At 51.2% G+C, this 20,722-nt stretch overlaps 1 protein-coding gene across 4 annotated transcripts in view; it reads right to left on the reverse strand.

Annotated features, from left to right (window-relative positions):
- LOC308181505 (corticotropin-releasing factor receptor 1) overlaps positions 1-20,722 on the reverse strand; it is a 27,326-nt gene continuing 6,604 nt past the window's right edge. For 2 of the 4 annotated variants that reach the window (XM_080564882.1, XM_080564881.1), the window contains 12 exons: positions 18,724-18,808; positions 10,240-10,359; positions 8,663-8,748; positions 7,455-7,561; positions 7,080-7,200; positions 6,574-6,727; positions 6,294-6,354; positions 5,368-5,440; positions 4,215-4,300; positions 2,306-2,441; positions 2,075-2,116; positions 1-276 (listed from right to left, as the gene is read on the reverse strand). In XM_080564882.1, coding sequence (XP_080421008.1) covers positions 136-276; positions 2,075-2,116; positions 2,306-2,441; positions 4,215-4,300; positions 5,368-5,440; positions 6,294-6,354; positions 6,574-6,727; positions 7,080-7,200; positions 7,455-7,561; positions 8,663-8,748; positions 10,240-10,359; positions 18,724-18,808 — 1,212 coding nt within the window. In that variant the 3' untranslated portion in view covers positions 1-135. Of the gene's footprint in view, positions 277-2,074; positions 2,117-2,305; positions 2,442-4,214; positions 4,301-5,367; positions 5,441-6,293; positions 6,355-6,573; positions 6,728-7,079; positions 7,201-7,454; positions 7,562-7,698; positions 8,638-8,662; positions 8,749-10,239; positions 10,360-18,723; positions 18,809-20,722 lie in introns of those variants that run through there. The other 2 variants (XM_080564883.1, XM_080564884.1) reach the window with 2 other exon arrangements.

The following is a 20,722-nucleotide window of genomic DNA, read 5'->3' on the forward strand; positions in this document are numbered from 1 at the left end:
TCTGTAGGGTTTCCCACAGCTGCAGTGAGTTCGTGAACCCTCTGCGGGCAGGACCCTGCTCCCACGCCGTGCCGGGGGACCCACGCAGGGGGGACACGGGGACGCCGTCGCGTTGGGCAGCTGGCTCCCGGCTCATCAGACGGCCGTGGACTGCTTGATGCTGTGGAAGCTGACACGGGTCGGGGAGGTGGGGATGGACATGGCACGAGCCACGCGGGCGCGGATGGAGTGCTTGTCCTGCCATCGGTGCCACCGCTTCCGCACTGCTGATCGCACCTGGAGGTGACACAGAGGGGACATTTAGGAACCATATGGCCTGCAAGCATTGAGCTATGGGCACTGTGAAGGGGTTATCTGGGCCCCCACTTGCAAAAGGCAATGGAAATCAAGGGTGTTGCACTATTTTTCCCCATGGGGAAACTGAGGCACAGAAATGTCTCATCCTAACAAGTGTTAGGTGCAGGAAGTGAGTCCTGCAGCTACATTGGGCTATGTTGGAGGTCAAATCCCAAGAGCAGTTCAGCCACTTCCTCTGTTAAACCATAAAAGAGCAAGGTGGTCTTCCCCCCATGGCAAAGGAGAGCACGGAGCTTGGTCCTGCTGGCACCCAGGCATCCCATTCCCCCTCCTCTTTTCTGGTCTCACTATTCAGGTCCAGCATCAAACTGGGGTCCAAAGCTGTTCGGAGGTACCAGCCATCCTCATGGTTGGTGTGACGAGCCAGGAGGGATGCGAGTGACAGCTGGGGAGGTTTATGGCTTGTCTGGTCCATGCTGGTGGCATTTCTTCAACATTAATTCTGGCTGACAGCAGCCCAAGTGCTTTGCATGGCAGATGAATATTGAAGAAATGCCTTTTCATCGACAGCGGCTGAGACAAACACCAAAATCCCCAGCCAGCCCAGCTGGGACTGAGGGGTGGAGATCATTGAAGGACCATGAGCTGTGTGGCACGAGATGCTCCTGATCCACCAGCAAGCTCTGGTATAGTTCTTTTTCCTCCTGCATCAACAATTACTATTGTGTATATATATATATGTATATTGTATATTAATATTGTAATTGTATTGCATCAGTGAGTTATTTAGCACAGCTGAGCCTGTTATGTCAGGATGCTGCCAGCTGCCTTGTATTCCTGAAAAGAAGTTTGAAAAAGAACCCAGAGAGGGGTCTGCATCATCTCTGGAGCTTTAAAATGCTTTTTATGTTGCCAGTCCCTGGGGCTTTGCTGGTTGCCTTCCCGCTCAGCTGCTGTATCACAGCCAGCAAAGATGTGAGAGCATTTAGGAAGAGGAGGAGGAAAGGATCAGCCCCAGGATCAGCCCCTGCTCTTACCTCCTTTGCTTGCTGCTGTGTTTTGGGTCAGGGCCTGAGAGGTGTCATGGGTGTGTACACAGGGATGGGGGCCCTGGACCCTTCTGATGCATCGAATTGCATGGATGCACCCCCAGAGCATTTATTCTCAGGGGTGGATTTTCCTCCTCCAAATAGGAGGAAAAAGTGGGAAACTAATATTTTTTTCTGAGGTATGGTCCATTTGGGCTAAGATTTCTCCCCAAGAGCCTTGCCTTTCTTGCTGCATGTGAAAGAAGCAACAAAGTTTCTCAGTTTTTCGCATTTTTGGAGGCTGAGCATGCCTACTAAACCCAACAAGCCACAACGAATATGAAGCCTGGGGGGAATATTTTTTAAAGGCTGGAGACAGTTGTCCACACTGCCAAACCCTGGAAGCTGCCAGCTGTGTTTGGTTTGGAAGGGGCACTCATGGGCTATTCTCACAAAAAAAAAAAAAGAAATTAGAAGGAGCTGGAACCACATATTCCATTTCCCATGAGAAACAACTCCCGTTTTATGCCAGATCCCACTGGCAGGATGAAGCACAGAGCCAGGGAACAACCAGTTTCCCGTCTGGGTACAACCTGTGGTTGTGCCTGTAGCTGCAGGTAACAGCCTAACTCTGCAAATGCCTTCAGCTGGGGACCTGGGTGCCTGTGCAGGGGCAGGCTCAGCCTCAGGCTGAGCCCACATCCCCTCTAAGGATGGGCACGAACACCCCAAGCACCCCCAGTGCTCACCTCGCTGTTCAGGAAGCAGTAGAAGACAGAGACGAAGAAGCCCTGGAAGGAGACAAATATTAGAGTCACAGCGGAGCTACCCCAAGGCTGAGTGGCTTTGGAGCAACGCCGAGGTTTGGGGAGGTCAATGTTTCTGAAGGAGAAGGAGTGGGGTGAGACAAAAGTCACACCTTGTGCTCCTCCACAGCCCTTGGTGAGGGCCTGGGATGGGGCCAAAGCTGAGGACCTTACCTGGAAGGACTCCAGGAAGGAGTTGAAGTAGATAAAGACAATCCTGGAGATCTCATCCTCCCCCGGGTTGACGAAGAACAGCATGTAGGTGATTCCCAGCAAGGGCAGCAGCACCAGCGTGGCTTTGACAGCTTTTCTGGGGGAGAAATCATTGAGCTGAGCCACCAGCACATGGCCCTGGGCATGGGGACTGGCCCCATCTTGCTCCCAGCACCAGCATCACTGGGACTGGTGGGGCTGGGTCTGGACCAACCAGTGCCAAGGGGAGGAGAGAGCAGAGTTGGGCTGTTTCCCAATGTATTCCCCAAATAATTGGGCTGGTTTTGGCAGCAGGCACATTCTTTGGTTTCTCCATCCAGAATGGGTGGTGGATAGCAGGTGGATAAACGAGACCTGACCTTCAGCTGCTGTGACACGACTGCCTGGATGATCTAGGGCTCGGTTAAAAGGGAATTACGGAGGGTAAGATAATTCAAACCTATCAAGACAGGTTTATGAAAAACTTATCTCAGCTAATTAATTTGATATCTTTTCTTGATGAGATTACAAGTGCTGTTTGTGAAAAGTGATTGTGCTGATGCAAGGGAGCACAGGAAGGGTAGGGGCTCAGTATCTCATTCATTTTGATTAGGGAACGAACAGTGCCAAGCTGACATTTTTTTTTCCTTAAAAATCATGTTAACAGACAGATTCCAACAGTAGCTTAATGCAGGAAATGTCATCCCTGGTGGGTCTGGGTGGGCTGGGACCTACAGCAGAGCCCCAGCCACCAATGTAAGCTGGGAGATGGCTTAGAAGAGCTGGCAATAACTGAGGATAGAGGGGGCTTCAGCTGGCAAACTGGAACATAACAAAACCCTGGAATTTAAGATTAAAAATAAAGGACATGACCTGCTCTGGTGTAGCTTTCCCAGGGCAACAGTCACAGCAGTGGATGATCTATCTGCTTTTACCAAAAGGCATCATCTAAGGTGAGCAGGAGCCCTCCAGGCTCTGGTTTAAGCAGGACTGCGCAGTTTATACCCACTCAAACTCTTCAAGTTCTCCTGTCCCACAAAATGTTTCTGGGAAATGGAGATGTTCCTCTGCCCCAGGGTGAAAAATCTTCCCTGCCAAAATCAGGAAAATGCTGGAAAAAAAAATTCTCTCAGAATTGCTTCCTGAGGCAAACCAGCTTATTTCAATAGTCTTCAACTTTGTTCACCCCAGAGCTCAATACTCTACGACAAGGAAAGCTGGCATCTTCCAGTGACAGCATGTGAATTTTTTCCATTTTTAGCTGAAAAAAGCCACCCTCGACTCCAAACCTACTTCTCTGAACTCAGTGAGATTCACTGATCTCTGCTCAGAAAACAATGCTGGAGAAGCACGGTCAAAGTCCAAGGTTTCTTCTCCCCTTCCAGGTACTTCAGAGCTGCTCTGACCGCGTGCCTCCAAGCTGCCTGTGACATGTTCTGCAGCAGGGAATGGTTAAATCTTCCTGCTGTGTGCTGCTTTCTCCTTGCAGCTTCATGAGCAGATTTTGAGGTGGCATCAATTCATTGCTCCTTCATCACCATTTGCTTCGCTGCCAAGCCACAATGTAATTCTCACTTCCACGTCAGGATTTGCAGCCCTGACCCCAACAAGCTGATCGGGTCCCCTCAGAAGATGCTTTTGCAAAAGGGGTCAGCTCCCAGCTGCTCCCTCCAAAGGCAGATCCAGCTGTCCTTCACCAGGATTTTCAACTGACCACAGAAGCAATGGCCATCTGTCTTCAGAAAGCATCTGAGGTGCTCTTAGATGTCTCCACACTCCCATCCCCTTGCTGCATGGCTACTGGGGCTGTTCCTGTCCCCCCTCAGTCCTGCCAATTCTGTTTCTAGTTCTGCTTTCTGCTTAGTTGTCTTCTCTCCCCCCATGCTCTTACCTGTACTGGATCGTCTCTGACGTGGTTGAGGCTCGGAGCTTTGTCATGAGAATCCGGACGATGTTGAACAGAAAGATGAAGTTGATCTGGAAGGAAGAGGGCAGCTCGTTAGTGTCTACTCCCCCTGTTCTCTTCTGTTTCCACAGCAAAGGAAACAGGCTGTGCCAGGGGAACTGGGAACATCTCTTGAACCTGAACCAAGCCTGGGCAGCCACAAAAGCAAGAAGCAGTTTGTGTGGTACACAGGGACCCTGCTTCTCACTACGATCTGCGCTGCCCTCCTTGCACAGGGGCAGGACATCTGCATTTACCATTTTTAAAACGTCTTTCCAATACGATTTAGGAATTTACTCAGGGGAGCAGGGGCAGAAGGGCACCCCAGAAGATGGGTGAGGGAAGGGTGGGAGAAAAAGATAAGTGGGGAGGAGGACTGTAAGGCTGACAAAATGATTTGGGGAGACTGGCTGCCATCACAGCAGGGAGCAGCTCTCCTCGCTGCTGAACCACTAATGAAAGCAGGGAGGGCAGAGCTGGGGGCTGAGCACAGTTGGCACAGATTAGAGGTAGCCCAGCTACCTGACAGGCTGGGAAATGAGAAGCAGGCTCGATTATTCAGGGAGGTGGAGGGGAGGCTGCTTGGTGCCAGTGATTAATGGCCTCTCAGGTTTTCTCAGCATTGGGTAGGGAGGGGAAAAAAGCTGTAGGATTTTGTGCTTGGTCCTGGACCTGCTAGTCAAACGCCTTGCACTCTTACTTGTGACCTGCCAGCCCTGCTCCTGTTCATCCACTCTAGGAAAGGAGAAGCACCAGGGAGTTGTAAGATCCCTGGGTTCAAGCACTGTTGCTCAGCCAGCAGCAAACTGATGTAGATCAAGGAATGAGGATGAGGTCCCCAGGCAGCTTCTGATGCTTGGCAAAGCACCGACTTGCACTCAAACAGTGCCCCGGGCAGGGACTTGCTGGTGCCTGTGGGATTTCGCTGATGGGAGCACCCCTATTAGAGCAAGGTCTCCAGACTGCTCTCCTAGCCTATCCCAAGTCATCAGGATCCATGCACACTGATTCTCATCTTGGGCTAGGTGCCCAAATTTGCTCAAGGTGCAGTTTGGGTGGGGGGACCCAATATTTACAAGCAAGGTCACTTTGCCCTTACCAGAAGCACCAGGATCATGGGACCTTGGTAGATGTAGTCAGTATAAACTCCTGCTCGCTTCCCAAACCAGCACCTGCAAGGCAAGGACAGGCAGTGTTGGGGACAAGAGGTGTTAGGGACAAGCCTGCAGCATGAGTGACCTGGATTTACTCTTGCCCTTACTCTATGTCTGTAGGTCGCTGTCCATAGGGTGAAGGCACAAAGACTTAAGCTGCTGTAGCAGCGAGTAGCTGCTACAGAATAGCTTCTCTGAGACCCCCATGTATGGGGTCTTTATGGGAACTCATTATTGTGGGGCACGGAAGGACAACACGACACGCACACAGGACTAGGGTGGCTCTGTCCCCAGCAGACCCTGCAGGAGCTCATGCAGGTATCGGTGTCCTGAGAGTTGGGTTCTTTTAAATTGCTGCTTTTCCTATGTGTATCAGGGCTGCTGAAGCCAGGGGGCAAAACCAGCACTGCAAAACAAGGCGAGCTGCCACTCATCTGAGCGGGCTCCTTTCAGCTCCACCATCCCCCTGATGAACTCATCAGGTTCCTGTTAAGTCCTCCATTAACAAGTCTCTGTGAAAATGGCTCAGGTGGTGGTAGTTTATGTCTCTACTGGTAGATTAAATCCCAGCTCCATTTAGCAAACACTTTGTAGGAGCTCTGTCTTAATCTAGCCTTTTGCCCCCTTAAAAATCTCATTTGCAGTTTGAAGGGAAAAATGCAGCAGCAGGCAGGGCTCGTGTCACAGAGAGCCTAGAGGTGGGATAAAAGAAAGAATGGAAGAATATCATTTTTCCTCCCACCCTTTCCATGTACCCTGCCTCCTATGAACCCTTGCAGGCGGGATTCGTGCCCACTTTGTGCACAGCTCCTGGCATGACCGACACGCAGGGAATTGGGGCAGAGGGGAGGCAGGGAGCAGTGAGGCTCACTTCTCGTTGTCGTAGTACAGCTTCCCGATGGCCCAGGCGACGATGATGGGAAAAGGAATACCTGCGGATGAACACACAGATGGGCCTCAGGGGTGTGATATCACAACCAGGCTATGCTATAACGGTGATTTTCTTGCAGAGGGCGAGCTGATACGGGCCCACAGCTCCCATCCTCCTGCTCCTGGAAGCCTTTTTGCAACTATTTAGGTGGAAGAAGAGCAGGAGCAGAGGATGGGGGTGGGCACTACCCGCTGGGCGAAGGGGAAGCGCTGGTACTTACACCAGCCGATGCAGATGAACATCCACTTGCGGAGTTTGTCGGTGGAGTAGGTGAGCACAATAGCTGTGTGCAGGTAGCAGCCCTCGCCGAACATCCAGAAGAAGTTGGTGACGTGGAAGTAATTGTAGGCGGCAGTGACCAGGCGGCACCAGACCTGCCAAGGGGGTTAGGAGGTGACACAGGGTGAAGAGCAGAGCTACTTCAGAGACAAACTGGTCACCCCCCATGGAGCACTGTTGCTCCCACCCGGGCCATGCCCAAAACATACCAAGAATATTTCTTCCGTGCTGCCACAGTAAAAGGCAAGAGTATGGATGTGTTACAGTGGAGAAACCGAGGCACACAGCAACACAGACCCCAGCACAGCAATTGAACCTGGCTTTACCATAGACTTTCATTGTCCTCCAGCCACCAAGCAACCCTATCTGACCTCTCAAGCTGCTTTTTTGGCCTTGTCTCTGGGATCCTTGAGCTCCCCACATACCCCAGGGCTGGGCTGCACCTACCACATTGCTCTCGTGCACCTCCGGGTTCATCGTGAACTGCACCACGAACCACGTGGCATTGCGTAGGATGAAGGCTGTGATCAGGTTCCAGTGGATGATGTTCCTCAGGCACCGAATGCTCCTGCAGACGGGGGAAGAAGGCACCATCAGAGCATGGTGGGGGTCTGTGGACTGATCCCATTTGGGCTGCAGGGGAGAACAGGGCCATACGTGGCGCTGAAGAGGCACGAACTCTCCAGAGGAGAGAGCAATGGCCATGGGGGGGACATGGCAAAACAAAGGGGCTCCAGGTCCATCCCCATCCCGAGGGCCGTGGGGTGACCTCTCTGGGCTCGTGCCCCTGCCAGGAGAGGGACAGCAGGTCGGGTCTCTCACCGCAGGCGCATGAAGAGGACGAAGGCCACGAGGAGGGCCCCAAGGGAGACGCAGTGCCCCAGGTAGTTGATGATGACAGCAACATGGTAGTGAAGCTTGCTCTTTTTCTGAGGAGGGGGAAAGGAGAGAGGGAAGGGGTCAGCAGAAGCCCCAGCACCCCACAAACCCCCTTCCTCCACCACGTCACCTCCCAGAGCTGCTCTGCAGACTTGGGGACCTCTTTCAGAAGCCCACTGGAACCCACCTGGTGCAGGATGCAGGAGAAGAGGCTGGAAGGCACCAGGGTTGGTCAGATGGGGCTAATTTGGACCAGAAATGCACAAACTTGGCCATGCAATGGACTCAGGCATTTCACATCCTACCCACACCGGGGCAGCTCAGGATTGCTGCTCCTATATCAACCCTGCTCAGCACTGGGGCATCCCTGAGCCATCATCTGGGGAAATCCTGCTGTAATTCATCTGAGTTCACTGGCAACATGACATCTGATGTCTCAGTTCATTCCCCTTAGCCCTAGGGGCAGCTGAGAGGCTGGGCTGAATGTGGGCAAAGGGAGCAAGGGATCACAGGAAGGCATGAGTGATAATTAAATTAATTGATTGCTCCTGCTGTTAGGCACTCATCCAACCTGTGAATTAGCAATTAACTGAGTGAGAAAACCATTCCTGGCAAGAGATATCAGCATCCCAAATACCAGAGGTGCTTATCAACTGCAAATGAACAGCCTGTATCTCTTCTCCTCTGCTCTGAGGGGTGCCTTGACCTACTCAGGGGCTTGTAATTCGTGGTACCCATTTTTCATCCCTCTCAGCTTCCTAAATATCTCCTTTATTACATTGCCAGCAGGGAGGGATGAGGTTTGCACTGTGTTCTTGTACTGGGAAGGAGCTGGAGAAGCAGAGGAGGGTGATGGGGCTGGAGGACATGCCAATCTGCACCAAGCATCCCAGGACGAGGATACCCCACACTGCAAATCCTCTTGGCTTAACATGAACCAGGAACGGTAAAATTTTTGCTAAGGAATGAAAATGCACACCAAGGACAGGGTCATATATGCTGCATGCAAACTTGTACACTTGGCTGCTGGTGTACACCCAGCCCCACAAATCCCTTGGGCCATTCCTGACCTGGGTGCTGGTGCTCTTTAATATTACATCATCCATCCCTCACCCTCCTGTCCAGAGCACAAGCTACCACCAAGCTCCTACCTCCTCACTGAGGATCTCCTGGCACTGGGAGTAGTTAACCCGTGCAGCCCAGCTCCCATTAGCGAGGCACTCCCTGTAGCCATTGTCTGAAAGAGAGGGTGCACAGAAGGAGTAACAGCACCTGGAGATGGGCACAAACCCCAAAACATGACAGATGTGACCTGGTTGTCATCACTAATGTGGGGTCTCTGATATCAAGCCAGTGGTGTCTTTTCCTTTGAAGCCAGCTCAGATGCTGCCTCAGCTGAGACCACAGGATGAAACTCCCCAGGTGCTACCACTGTTCTATAAAGCTTTACAGAAAGGAAAGCAAGGAGGCTTTTTGCTTTTTTTTTTTTTCCCCAGAAAACAGCAAGGCCTGGGGAAGTGCTTTCAAGATGATCTGTCCCTTGGGATGATTCCCCAAGCCTTCCAAAGCACTCATGGTCTGAAAATGTGGTGTGGGAAGGTCTGAAAGCCCATCCTAGTGTTTCCAGACCTGGGCAGAATTGCTTTTGGAAGAGCCTCTTTCTGCTCCCTATGCAACCGGGAAATCAGAGGCAATTCAGCTTATACCTTAATGGGAACGTTTCAGTCCCACTCAAGGGCTTTGGGTCTGCGCCAGCACTGTTCCTCAGTGCTGGGATACCCTGATGCCTCCCAGCACCGAGATGCAGCAAGAGCAGCACAAAACCAACTCCTCCATTTGTTCCAGCAATCACCAACCATCCAGTGAGTGCTGCTGCAAAGGCAGCATGAAGTTTGCTCTCCTCTCCCCATGTTAGGAGCTTTCTTCCCCTCCCAGCAAGGATGGCAAGAGGAGGCAAGACTAATTAGGAAGGCACGGCTCTGACAGCCCCGGAGCAGCCTCTGATTAACATCAGCACCAGGGTGATGTCGGGCTTCTGCTATTAAAAGGAGAGACCGTGAGCCTCATCAGGGCGATACGATGGGACAGGGATGGGGATGGCTCTTAGGCAGGCATAAGTGCAGATTAATGCAAGGAGACTCCTGCAGCTGCATGAACGGCACCGCCAAGCAGGAGCCGTATGCATGTGATCTTCCACAGTGGTGAAAGGGTGTGGGACAGAAAATGTGATGTTTTCTGCATGAAGCAAGATGTTTCTTTCATCAGAAGTAGCGTTCGGGTGGACAGAAACTCATCTGCGTGCTAGGAATGGCTCTGGGGGCTTTCCAAGTGGCTTTACTTCATCCCCTGTTCCCAGCACGTCGTTGGCAGTGACAGCTCAGTCACCCGTGCTGGGAGATGAGTTGCAAGGTCCCCGTGTCCTTGCTCAGCTGGGGGCTGTAGACCTGTGTAGCACCTCCAACAGCAGGACAGGCTCCCCCTTCACTCCCTGTCTCCAAGATGGGGACGTCAGCCCTCTTCCCCTTCACGAGTGCATACCCAGGAGCATCTCCTTATATAACCACCCTCTCCAAAATTTGAGATGAAGGATTCTTCCCTTTTTGGTTGACACATACCACAGCGCACCTCAACAAGCTCTGCACCCAGGGATGTTTTGTCACTTGTGTCCCCGGGTCTCTGCTCCCCCACCCCTCACCCATCCTGTCCCCACCGGTGCTGCCCAGCTTACTTGTGGTGTTGTACCGCACACCGTAGAAATATTCGGGGCAAGGACGAGCCACCAGCTGTCCCACCGCACTCCGGGGCCAGCACGTGCCGATCAGGTCTACAGAAGCGTTGCACTGGGGCCCTGGTGGGGAGAAGGGTTGAAGGTTAGTGGAGGTCTCCAGGCCACCGAGGACCATCTCCAGGCCATTGAAGGTTCAGGGTTTGCCCAGGGAGCTGGGGCTGTGGTCCAAGTTGAGCTGATGGGTTGCTGCAAGCTCAGCTCTAAGGGAAGCTTCAAGGCAGACGCCAAATGCTGTCTGTGCTTAGGCTCCCCAGGGGCTGACTTATCCATCCTTTCCATATCTATTGCCTGGGTTCTGCCTGAGCACCCAAGTTAAGCCTGGTTCTGTACTAGGCTGCTTTTCTGACCCAACTTTCCACCTGAGGTCCCCTGCTCTGGTCCTCCAGCCCTGCTCCTTTCTTCAGCCATGGCTTTGGCATCTGGCCCTGCTACAGCCATATTTTTGCTGTCCCAGTGGTGACTCTAGCCTGGTGCTGGAGAGCCCCTCCAAGCCTCTCACACCTCCTGGCTCCAACATCTTCCTGGCCATCCCTGCTGGTCTATTCCAGCCTTTTCCAAGAAGAAAGCTCCAAGTCTGCTGCTGCTATTTCAGATTTCAAGCAGGACTTGTGTGCTTTTCCCAGCTACACAAGTGTGTTAATGTAGACATTAGGTAGGCCAGATTGCAGGCTTTTTTATGTATAATTTGTGTATATTTAGAACAACATGTACTGTAGCTAAATATGTCCTAGCTACATCTCAAAGTGAGGTAGGAGGCACAACGGCTGTGATATCAATACAATGCGATCCCTAGCAGGCAGCAGATGGATGATAGGCAGCAGACCCAGGAAGGGGCAGAGTTCAGTGCAAACCGCTCCTGGGTAACGGAGATGTTTGTGCTGCCAGCACAGAGCCAGACATTGCCATTTCCAAAAGCAAACTACCCCCAGTTTGCAGCTCTTTGGGTGTGAGAACAAAGCGTTTCCTCTCCACCAGGACTCGACACAGAGCAGGTCGCTGTTTGGAAGCCTTTCCCAAGACATCCTATGGGTAGAGCTGGCTAAAAAAAACAGCAGAACAGAAAAGCAAAGAGTTGCTTTATTACTATGATGAAAGTTCTTGGGGTGGGGAAGCATAATATTTTTTTCATTGCTTATCTGAAAAATTGATACTGTTGTTTCTTGGGACACTCTTAGAGCAAATTCTCAGTGTGAAGAAAAGAAAGGTTTGGTTTAAATCTCTTTGCAAGGGAAAGCAACTTCCAAGTGTGTGAGCTGTGGAAACATCCGAGTGTGCAGAACACTATCTTCTGCCTTCCATAGCTTGTAGGGAGAAATTAATTTTAACAGTGACCTTTGCTTTTAGCTTTCCTAATGTGTATGGTTGCTGTAGCAACCTTTAAGTTAACTGTTCTAAGCCAGTACTTCTTAGGAAAAAAGTTGCATTTAATCACGCATGTAGGGTGCGCAACTGTGCTCATCTGCATCTATTAGCAACTGTTGAGCTCCTTAGGTGTTTTGACCCAAACTTGACAGAGAAATAGAGGGGTCATAGGGAATGAAGTCCCTATTTAAAATTTTATAATACTCATTCAGATAAAGAACTGGTGATTGCTTCTACTAAGGACAAAGTTAAGGTGTGAACGCCCCCTCCCCCATTAGCCACTTGGGAAGCCACACGTATACCTGCAGTAGAAAATACTCATTTGGAGTAATCCAGCATGAGAAAACAGGGCTTGCACAATGATAATGTCAAGAAGTCTCCCTGTGACCAGTGGGGCTGAGCACAACCCCCATTTTATTCCAGTCTCCCATGCCTCAGTTTCCCGTCTTGCATCCCAGAGGTTGTGCTCAGGCACAAATGCAGGCTGCTCACAGGGGACAAGCAGCAAGACACAGCAATTAAAAGTCAGCAGAGCCAGAGGCGGGCAGCAGCACTCTTCCAATTAGTAAAGCAAAACCACTGCAGTACCATTAATAACCAAAACCATAAGTTCATGGAAATGATGTGACCAGGCAAAAATGGCACTGTGCTGTTACAGTTCTGCTCAAGGTTGGATATAATACCTCTGTATTTCTCCAAAGCATTTGATTTAATACTGCTTGGCACTCCCATTAGAGCACGGCAACCACCTGCCAGGTGACAAAGACAGCAGATGGGTGTCACATCCCACCACGGCGGGGATGCGGGGTGGACAGAGCCAGCACAAGGTGGAGCAGCATCACCAGGACCTCAGCCCCTCCGTGTCCCACAGATCAAGGTTACTGGGTGGAGTGGGATTTGGGCTTGGGGTTGCAGTGGTGTGAGGCTGCAGAAAGCTCCTGGAACTGCACCCGATTCACAGCAGGCTTTGCCCCAGTGCTGCTGGAAATGGCATTTGGAGGTCCATCCAGACAGTTTTGAATCTAGTTTATATTATATATTTAATTATTTATAATATATTATATATTAATATATACCAACAAATAATATAGCTATAATATTTCCCCCACTTTCTGAATCATAGAAATGCTGTGATGTCCAGCATATAGGGAAGAAAGTCTCTTGCTGGGGAAGGGTTAAAGTAAACCAGTGAAAGAGAACAGTGCAGGGAGGGCTGCGATGTCCCCTTCACCCATCACGACCGTCTGCTCCAGCTGCTCCCCAGAGGCATGCAGCTCCCAGCATTTAGAGCTCTGTTTAGCATGGAAATGATATGTATCAGTGCTAAATGCATTCAGATCTGCTTCGTGGCCCATCCTATTTGCAGAGGGATTATTCTCCCAGGTTCTGCAGACACCTGCTCCGGCTTTCTCAGCACTGTTGGCGGCGCAGCCACAGTTTTGGTCTTTGCAGCAAGAAAGGTCAGGGACTTTCCTACGTGCACCCAAATCCCCCAGACTTTGCTCCCTCCTACACAGAAATGCAGCATATGTATCAGGTCCTGCTTTGAGACAGGGAACGTGGCACAGGGGAAGTCATTCAAATCCCTTCTCACCCTATTTCCCTCAGGCTTTTGCAGCTTTGGAACAAAGCAAAGCTTTTCCTTTCTCCTGAAAAGAAAAATGCCTGTCCAGGGACTTACCCTGAGACAGCTGTAACATAACTGCATCAGGATAACTACAGCAGATTCCCTTCTGTTTCTATAAAAGAGCCTTCCCCAGCCTGCCTCCACAACTCAGAAACTCCTGAGATGGCTCCAGGCTAAAGCCACGCAGACGTACGAAGCCTGGCAGGGCAAAGTGCCCTGGTCCCAGCTGATCCACCAGAAGATTTGGAACAAAATTAAAGAGGACAGAGCAAGCCTGTCCTGTGCCAGCACCACCAGACGCATGGCTGCAGTGCCCTCAAGCTGGTGCCAGGAGGCCTGGAACATGATTGCACCATCAAACCCTTACTAGAATGGCATGAAGAGGGGTAAAGCAAAAGTTGTGCTGATACAGCAGCATCAATAAACACAGCCCCAGCTCACACCCCAGCAAAGCTTTGCAGCCGCGCAGCATCACAGCTTGTTGCTGAATTCCCAGCAAGTTACAGCTGCTTGGAGGCAAAGCCTCTCTCCCTCTGCACAATGCAGAAGGGGCAAGGAGACACAACAGAAGACTGAATCATAGGCTCACTCCATGCTGAGAGTGGTACAGTTATTTATCTCAGGTGTCCCAGGAGGCTGAGTAAGAGCTGAGATGCGTTAGCTCATATCTCTACCCGTCTGGAGATCTTACTCAACCACAATCATCTCTGTCCACCCCGACGGCCTCTGTGACTGCTTCTCAAGCAGGCTGACATCCCCTGCTTTGGCCATCACTTCTGAGGGCCTGTATTTAATAATCAGGGCTTCACTTCCATGTCTAACCAAAACATACTCACTGCAGGCAGCACCTGAAGGGCAGACCCACACTGTGAAAAGTCATCTGCACCCAGGCAGTATTACCATGCTGGTAGAGCAAAAGGAGCCACTCCCTATCTTAATACCTCCACATAAAAGCTTTGGTGGGGATGCTCTTATTTAAAGGCTCTGATGTGCTCAGGAGGGATAGGTGCTGAATGTTTATGAGGAACACCTGGAGGCACCAAGGGAAACAACACTGAGGGGCAATTTACATTAATATGGGGCTGAAAGTGGGGTGGTGGAGCTATTTGCTTTCCCTCTGAGTTGAGGATGGATACACAGGCTGTCTGGGAGCACTGTGGTTGTCTCAAAATACCCCAGCTGTTGCTCACACCCTACACCCAGTGCTGCTTTAGTTGGTGTTGGATGTTTCTATTTATTTCTGTAAGAGTCCAGACCTTAGAAAAATCTCCAGCAATCTTCCCAAGCATTCAAGTTTCATGATCCTCAAAGAAAAATAATTACACAGGCTAATTAAGCGTTATGATAGCAAAGGGTCTTCGTAATGAATTTTCAGCTTGTTGCTATTCACCATTGTTGGCTGTCCCCTGAGGTCTTTGCTGCTGTTCTGGAGAAGGATAAACAGGAGGCACCAAGCCTAGCTTCTGCCATCAATGGGATGCATCTGTGCGATGCTGTCACCTGAGACTGATCCACGTCAAGCTTATGTGAATCTTATATATGTATTGAGTATATAATGCGGTGGATAGGGATCGTATATTTGTACAGAATATGTCATGTAGTGGGTTGGTTTGGGGCAGATCTTGTTTTGATCCGACCCATGGTGTGACAGGGGTTGTGTCATTGCCAAGGGCAGCAGCCAGTGGTTTATTCCCTGGTCTCGCCTGGGCTTTGCTGGTGGCTGAGCAAAGAATTGCAATCCCTTGCTGAGAGAGGTTTCCTCTCTGATTTGGCTAAAACGGAATGGAGCAGCTGGCAAGGATTTTACTGCATTCAGTCCAAAGTGCAGTTTAACTGGTGTAGCTGCCGCTGAGATGTGCCAGCATGCTGCTTCCTACCAGAAAACCTCAAATCATCACTATCTTCCCTCTTCCACTACAACAAAACCTATGAATAAAAGCAAGTTTCTATTGACATCCCTGTTTCCCAGATGATGGAGCAGAATGGCTTTATCAATACCAGCATACACTTTAAACACCCTGATTTTTTTTCATGTAGGTGAGTTCAAAATTTTCAGCTCCCGAGCCTATCACTGCAATCCCTCGGTGCTAAGTCCCTGCCAGGACTCCCTGCTGCCTCTTTAGCCCTTTTATTAGTATTTCTGCATCAGTGGGAGAGATGCCAATGAGGCTGAAGGGAAGAGAGGCACTGATGTTGTTAATTTGACCTTTATGAATTTAAATTCCAGTCTCTTCCCCGGAGGAGTCAGAGTGAATGAAAGAGCTGCGGCTCAGGCAGGGATGGCTGTCGTGGTGTCAGTGGTGTGGGGCTGGAGCGGGTGGGAAGGCTCCTGGTCAAAATGTCACCTGCTGCAAAACATGTCTCCAGACCTGTCCAGCAAAGCACATGCGAAGGAAATGCTCGCATTGCTTGCTGCTCTCCTGTGCCTCTCAGCCACCACTTTTTGCTGCATCCGGACCAGCTCAATTTGCTTTATTTAAATGCTCCCTTCTGCCCTTGAAAAAGGCTCATTTTTAAAAAACAAACAAACATTTTTATTCATTTCTGCCTAGCTTTGGTGTCATTTTCCCTTGCTTTAGTTGAACATGCAGTGGCCCAAAGCACTTCTTTCCTGGGAAGAAATCAGCTGTGCTCCATGCTCACTCCTGGGCACACACACGAGATTGAGGATAACAATTTATTGTGATAACAATTTAATGGCTTAAAGTGGTGAATCGTGCAGCCGGGAACAGCCAGGGCTATTAGCAATTGGGTGCCAGCTCCTTGGGCTGATCCAAGCTTGAATGTTATGAAAAGCAAAATAACCCCGGGAGCACCCGCTCTGCTCGAGTGCTTTCTGCTGGGCTGCTTTGGAAAAGTCTTATCTATTAATTAGGAAGAGGCTTTCCCATCTGCTCAGATTCTTAATTCCTTTCCCCGGAAAAGACCATGGTGGGAAACTGTCCTGCGGCCACAGCGGGATGCTTCATCCCCAAGGGGGGAAACGACCTCGTCCCTCTGCGAGCCATTTTGTGGCAGGGCAAAGGGAGAAGCAGCTGCGCACAGGCCCTGGGGAGCCAAAATCTTCAGGAAGACAGTTTGCTGTTTGCAGCAATCTGGAGGCAGGGAGCCCTTGGGATCAGCACCTTTCCACCCTGGACAAGGGATGTTGATCCTTGTTATTTCTTTTGATTAATTAAGCCTATACTGGGAATTTTTTGGCTTCCAGACATTTGGAGGTGTGAGCCGACCCGATTTTTCTAATGCACCTTGTTGATCTCAGGTCCAGCCTGATATAATTTCTGCCTGGAGGAGTAAACAGAAAAGCAGCCTCAGCGATGCAGCAGCTAACCTACATGCATGGGTGCCAACCAGCCAGATTCAGGCCCACCAAGAGGTATTTTTAGTCAGGTTGAGCCACCACATTTGTGCAGGGGTCCAGATGAGGCTGAATGCCAAGGGACACCACACTGCGCTGTGGACAGGGTGTTTAGAGGATGATGGATGAGAACCTGGTGAGCATCACCCGGACCTCTCTGCGTCACCCTGCTGGGAGCAGAGACCTTTTCAGCTCAGTGCACTTGCTTTGGAGAGTGCCAGCGCCCAGCAATAGCACTGCACAGCTGTGCATCCTCATTAAAAAGTGTGAAATTAAGTAATGAAGGGACTCGCAATGTGAGAAGGGGGGAGAGACCAGGCTGGGCTATTTTTTTTGGAGGAGCAACGCCGTGGCAGGCCCACTGCTTCACGTGCCTGAGGATCCGTGGGCTCGTGTTGTTAGCACGTGCTATTTCCCAAGGGTTACACAGACATTAACAAATTAAGTCTCACGGCCTTGCTGCAATTCTCATTAGCATCATCCTAACAAGTCTCCACGTTAAATAGCCTCGAAACAAAGTTGCCAGTTTTGTAAATATCTCCCCCTCAGAACTGCTGCCTAAATCAGGCAGGGCTTAAATGGGCCCCAAGGATGAGGGCTGACGCTGAGCTCCGCTTACCAAGCAACAGACGTAAGCCAATTAATTTCAGCTCCTGCTCAAAGCCCCCTCCCCGAGCTGGGAGCAACTCTCGCGTGCACCATCCCCATCCCAAATCGATCGAGTTACCCAGGCATGACAGGTCAGAGAGCGGAGATTTTGCAAATCTGCAGCCTGGCATGTTGTGTTCTCCATCCCAGAGTGATGGGGGCTGAGGCGCACTCACTCCTGCCATGCTTTACACCAGTAAATCCCAACTGAACGAAGCCCAGTGCTTGTAAAAAGCAGCACGCGCTGCTTGAAAATGCTCCCCACTCCCTGCTCTCTGCCCCAGGCTCAGGAGGTGGCAGCAGCAGGTGACGAGGGCCATGAGCTGGGCACAAGGAGGATCTAGGGGCTGCTGCCACCCTGGCTTGTGCCATGGGCCAGCTCCTGCATCGTGGGAAGATTTGGAGGTGCTTGGCTGGTGCACCCCACCATGCCGTGGATCAGAGTCAGACACAGGTTGCACCAGGTAGGAGCGTTAAGAAGAAGACAAAAGCAAAATTTATCACAGCTTAATGCGGCCAAGGACACACTCCTTGCTGAGCAGAGTAATGAAACCTTCAGGGAGCAAAGCCCCTGAGTTATGACCGGGCTTCCCACCTGCACAGCACCCAGGACAGAGACACGCAGGCATTCCATTTCCACCTCCAGCCTTGCTTTACCCTCAGCTTTCTACCCGCATGTCTCAGGCTGGGATGCTCTGCAGCACCATGCCTTGGGCTCTGCCAATGGGCCAGGCACAGAATCAGCTGATGTTAAGCAGAAATTGCTTAAAAAGTACTTTTTAATCTGCTGCTAATGGGAGTGGTGTGGCAGGGAGCCACCCGTCAGCCTTTTGTCACCCTGACAGCAAGGGATGCTCTGCTGAGCAGGGACTGGGGCAAGCAGGGCAATTGCTCGGTGCACGCTTTGTCTTCTTTCAGCTGTGGGAAAACGAACTCTGTAGCAACCCTGAGCCAGGGAGGGCTTTTCTCCTGGTCCCTGGGAGCTCCTCTCCTCTCCCTCAGCCACTGTTCCTCTCCCTAAATCTGTCAGTAACCCAGCGAGGCATGGACGTAGGGGACAAATGTCCCCAGTTGGTACCAAGGACCACTTTGGCTCCTGGTGTCCTTGGACATGCAGAGAAGGGGCAGCATTGGAGCAGGCACAGGGCAGGTGTCTCTTTGCCCACCTCCCCCTCCAGCTCAGCCCCACGCACAATTTTATTTTCTTTATTTTTAGCTCTCCTGAGCTCTGCATCTTCCACCTGCCTCAACTGACACCCTGCAAAGGTGCTGATGCGGCATTCACCACGGGGCTGCAATGCAGCCTCAGCACATCCCCACCCCCTGAAAAGGAGCTGGATCAGCCCAGAGACCTCCCTCCCACCCCGACTACCTCTGCCCCAGGTGCTCTGACCAAAGCAAGGGCAGGCTGGGGACACAGGACACTCACCTGTGTGGTTGGTGGCGGGCGGCAGGCTCTCGCAGTACTGCTCTTGGATGGAGGCTGCCACTGGGCTATCCCACAGGAGAAACGCCTGCGTGGGGAGAAATCAGATGGTAGCAGGGTTATACACACAATATACGGCTCCCCCGTGCCTTCTTGGATGTGGCAACAAGTTGGTCAGATATGAGCTTGCCCATGTCTTGATGGATGTCACCCCCCAAATCTGCACGGTGGACGCGCACCTGTTTGTGGGACCGGTTTCCCAGCCTGGGGCAGGGGGCCTGATGTTCTCTGCTTTGTTTCCCACCCATTATTCATCTTCTGCCCCAAAACATCTTCCCCAGCGACTCATGCTGCAGCCCTGCACAGCCCCCGCCAGGCCTCAGAGCTTCTGCTATTTAGCATTTTAACCAACATTTTTAGTTTTAGCATCTTTGCATCCTGAGAGCAGGCAGGGGAAACATGACGAGCCTGACACTGCGCTCAGATTTGCAATACCTTATTAAAATCACAGCCTTGTAAGCTGTCAGTGGGAAGATGCTAATATGCATCCTTAAGGAGACCTGATCCAGTCAATCAGGTCTGGATGAAGCCTTCGTTTAGGAGAAAGGCTTGTCTACGAGCACTGCTATTCCTGCAGTATTGGCAAGCATTGACCAGAAACTATCCCATCAGCAAGAGCTTCTCCAGAACAGCTCCCAAGCAGCTCTGCAGCTCCTCTGGAAGTGAAAACCATTTACTCCATCTACCTGGGGAGCTATTTTGAAAAAGCTGCTCCTGAATGATGGTTTCCAGCAGCGATTGCAACGAGCCCTTTGGTCCTGTGCGGCAGGAACAACCTAGAGACTCTGCCAGCAGTGGCTGGATGCGGTGGCAGGCACAGTGGATGACCTGGAGAAGGCCACATGGACTGCAGGTGGCTGCTCCTTTGGCTTTTGCAGGAGTTTGGGGAAACTGAAGTTGAGGAAAGTGATTGCAAGGGCAAGGCACAGCTGCCTGCTTCCTCCCCCAGCTGAGAGGGGTGACCGGGGCCGATCCCTCTGCTCAGGGGATGGACACCAACAGTGGACGAGGCTGAACCCAGAAACTTCCTCCTCCATGCCTTATCTCCCTTTCTGAGTGCCATTTACCTTAAAAACCACCCTGCGTAGGGAGGACTGTGTCCTCCCCATACCCTTTAGACATACAAACACTGGCTCCTCTTGCTGGCACATCCAGAGATCTCCTGCACCCTATCAAAGCATAAGCAGAATTTATTCAGACGGGGAGAAAAGCTCAGCACCCACTTGCTCTTTTCCAAACAACTATTTACTGCCTTAGGAAGCTGGTTTTGACAGCAAGAGAGATGTCAGGCAGACATACAAGCGGAGCTGAGAATAGCTTCCTTGTTATGACTGCTCCAGATGGCACAGGGGATCCGGCAGCAGATCCCTGCCCCAAGCTCTGTAAGGGCTCCCACTGCACCGGTCCCGCAGGATCTGGGCACATTCAGTGATGCTCTGGGATCGGTGGGGATGAAGCACAGCCCAGAGATGAGAGTGCCCGAACTCCAGAGATGCCAAAATGGGGGTGCAGTGGGGCTGGATCCCCTCTGCTCGGTGCCTGCTGGATCCGGTGGCTCTTTGCACAGGCGGCTGGGGTTAAAGGTTTCTTCCCCAAAGGGCCTGGGATGGTTTGCCTACCTGAACAGGCCTGCAAGTGTTAACTGGACGTTTTTGTGCTAATCACAGCCTGCTCCAGCCTGGCAGTGCCCATTCTCCTTCCAGACACAGGGAGAGGTCTTGGCACTGGGCTGCAACATGGACTGAGCTACTGCTGGAGGGGGTGAGGATGGAGAGAGGGAGTGCAGGCTCTGGGCAGGCTTTGTAAGTGAGCTAAAACTGCAAAACCAAAAAATAATAAAAAATAAAAAAATCCCCAAAATAGAACAAAACAAACTACCAGTTTTTGCTTGCTTTTAAACCAAACTCTGAATTTTGTCTCACTGCAATGTGGCCAAAGCTCA

The sequence above is a fragment of the Anser brachyrhynchus genome (genome assembly GCF_964034855.1).
Source record: "Anser brachyrhynchus genome assembly, chromosome: 22".
NCBI classification, from domain to species: Eukaryota; Metazoa; Chordata; class Aves; order Anseriformes; family Anatidae; genus Anser; species Anser brachyrhynchus.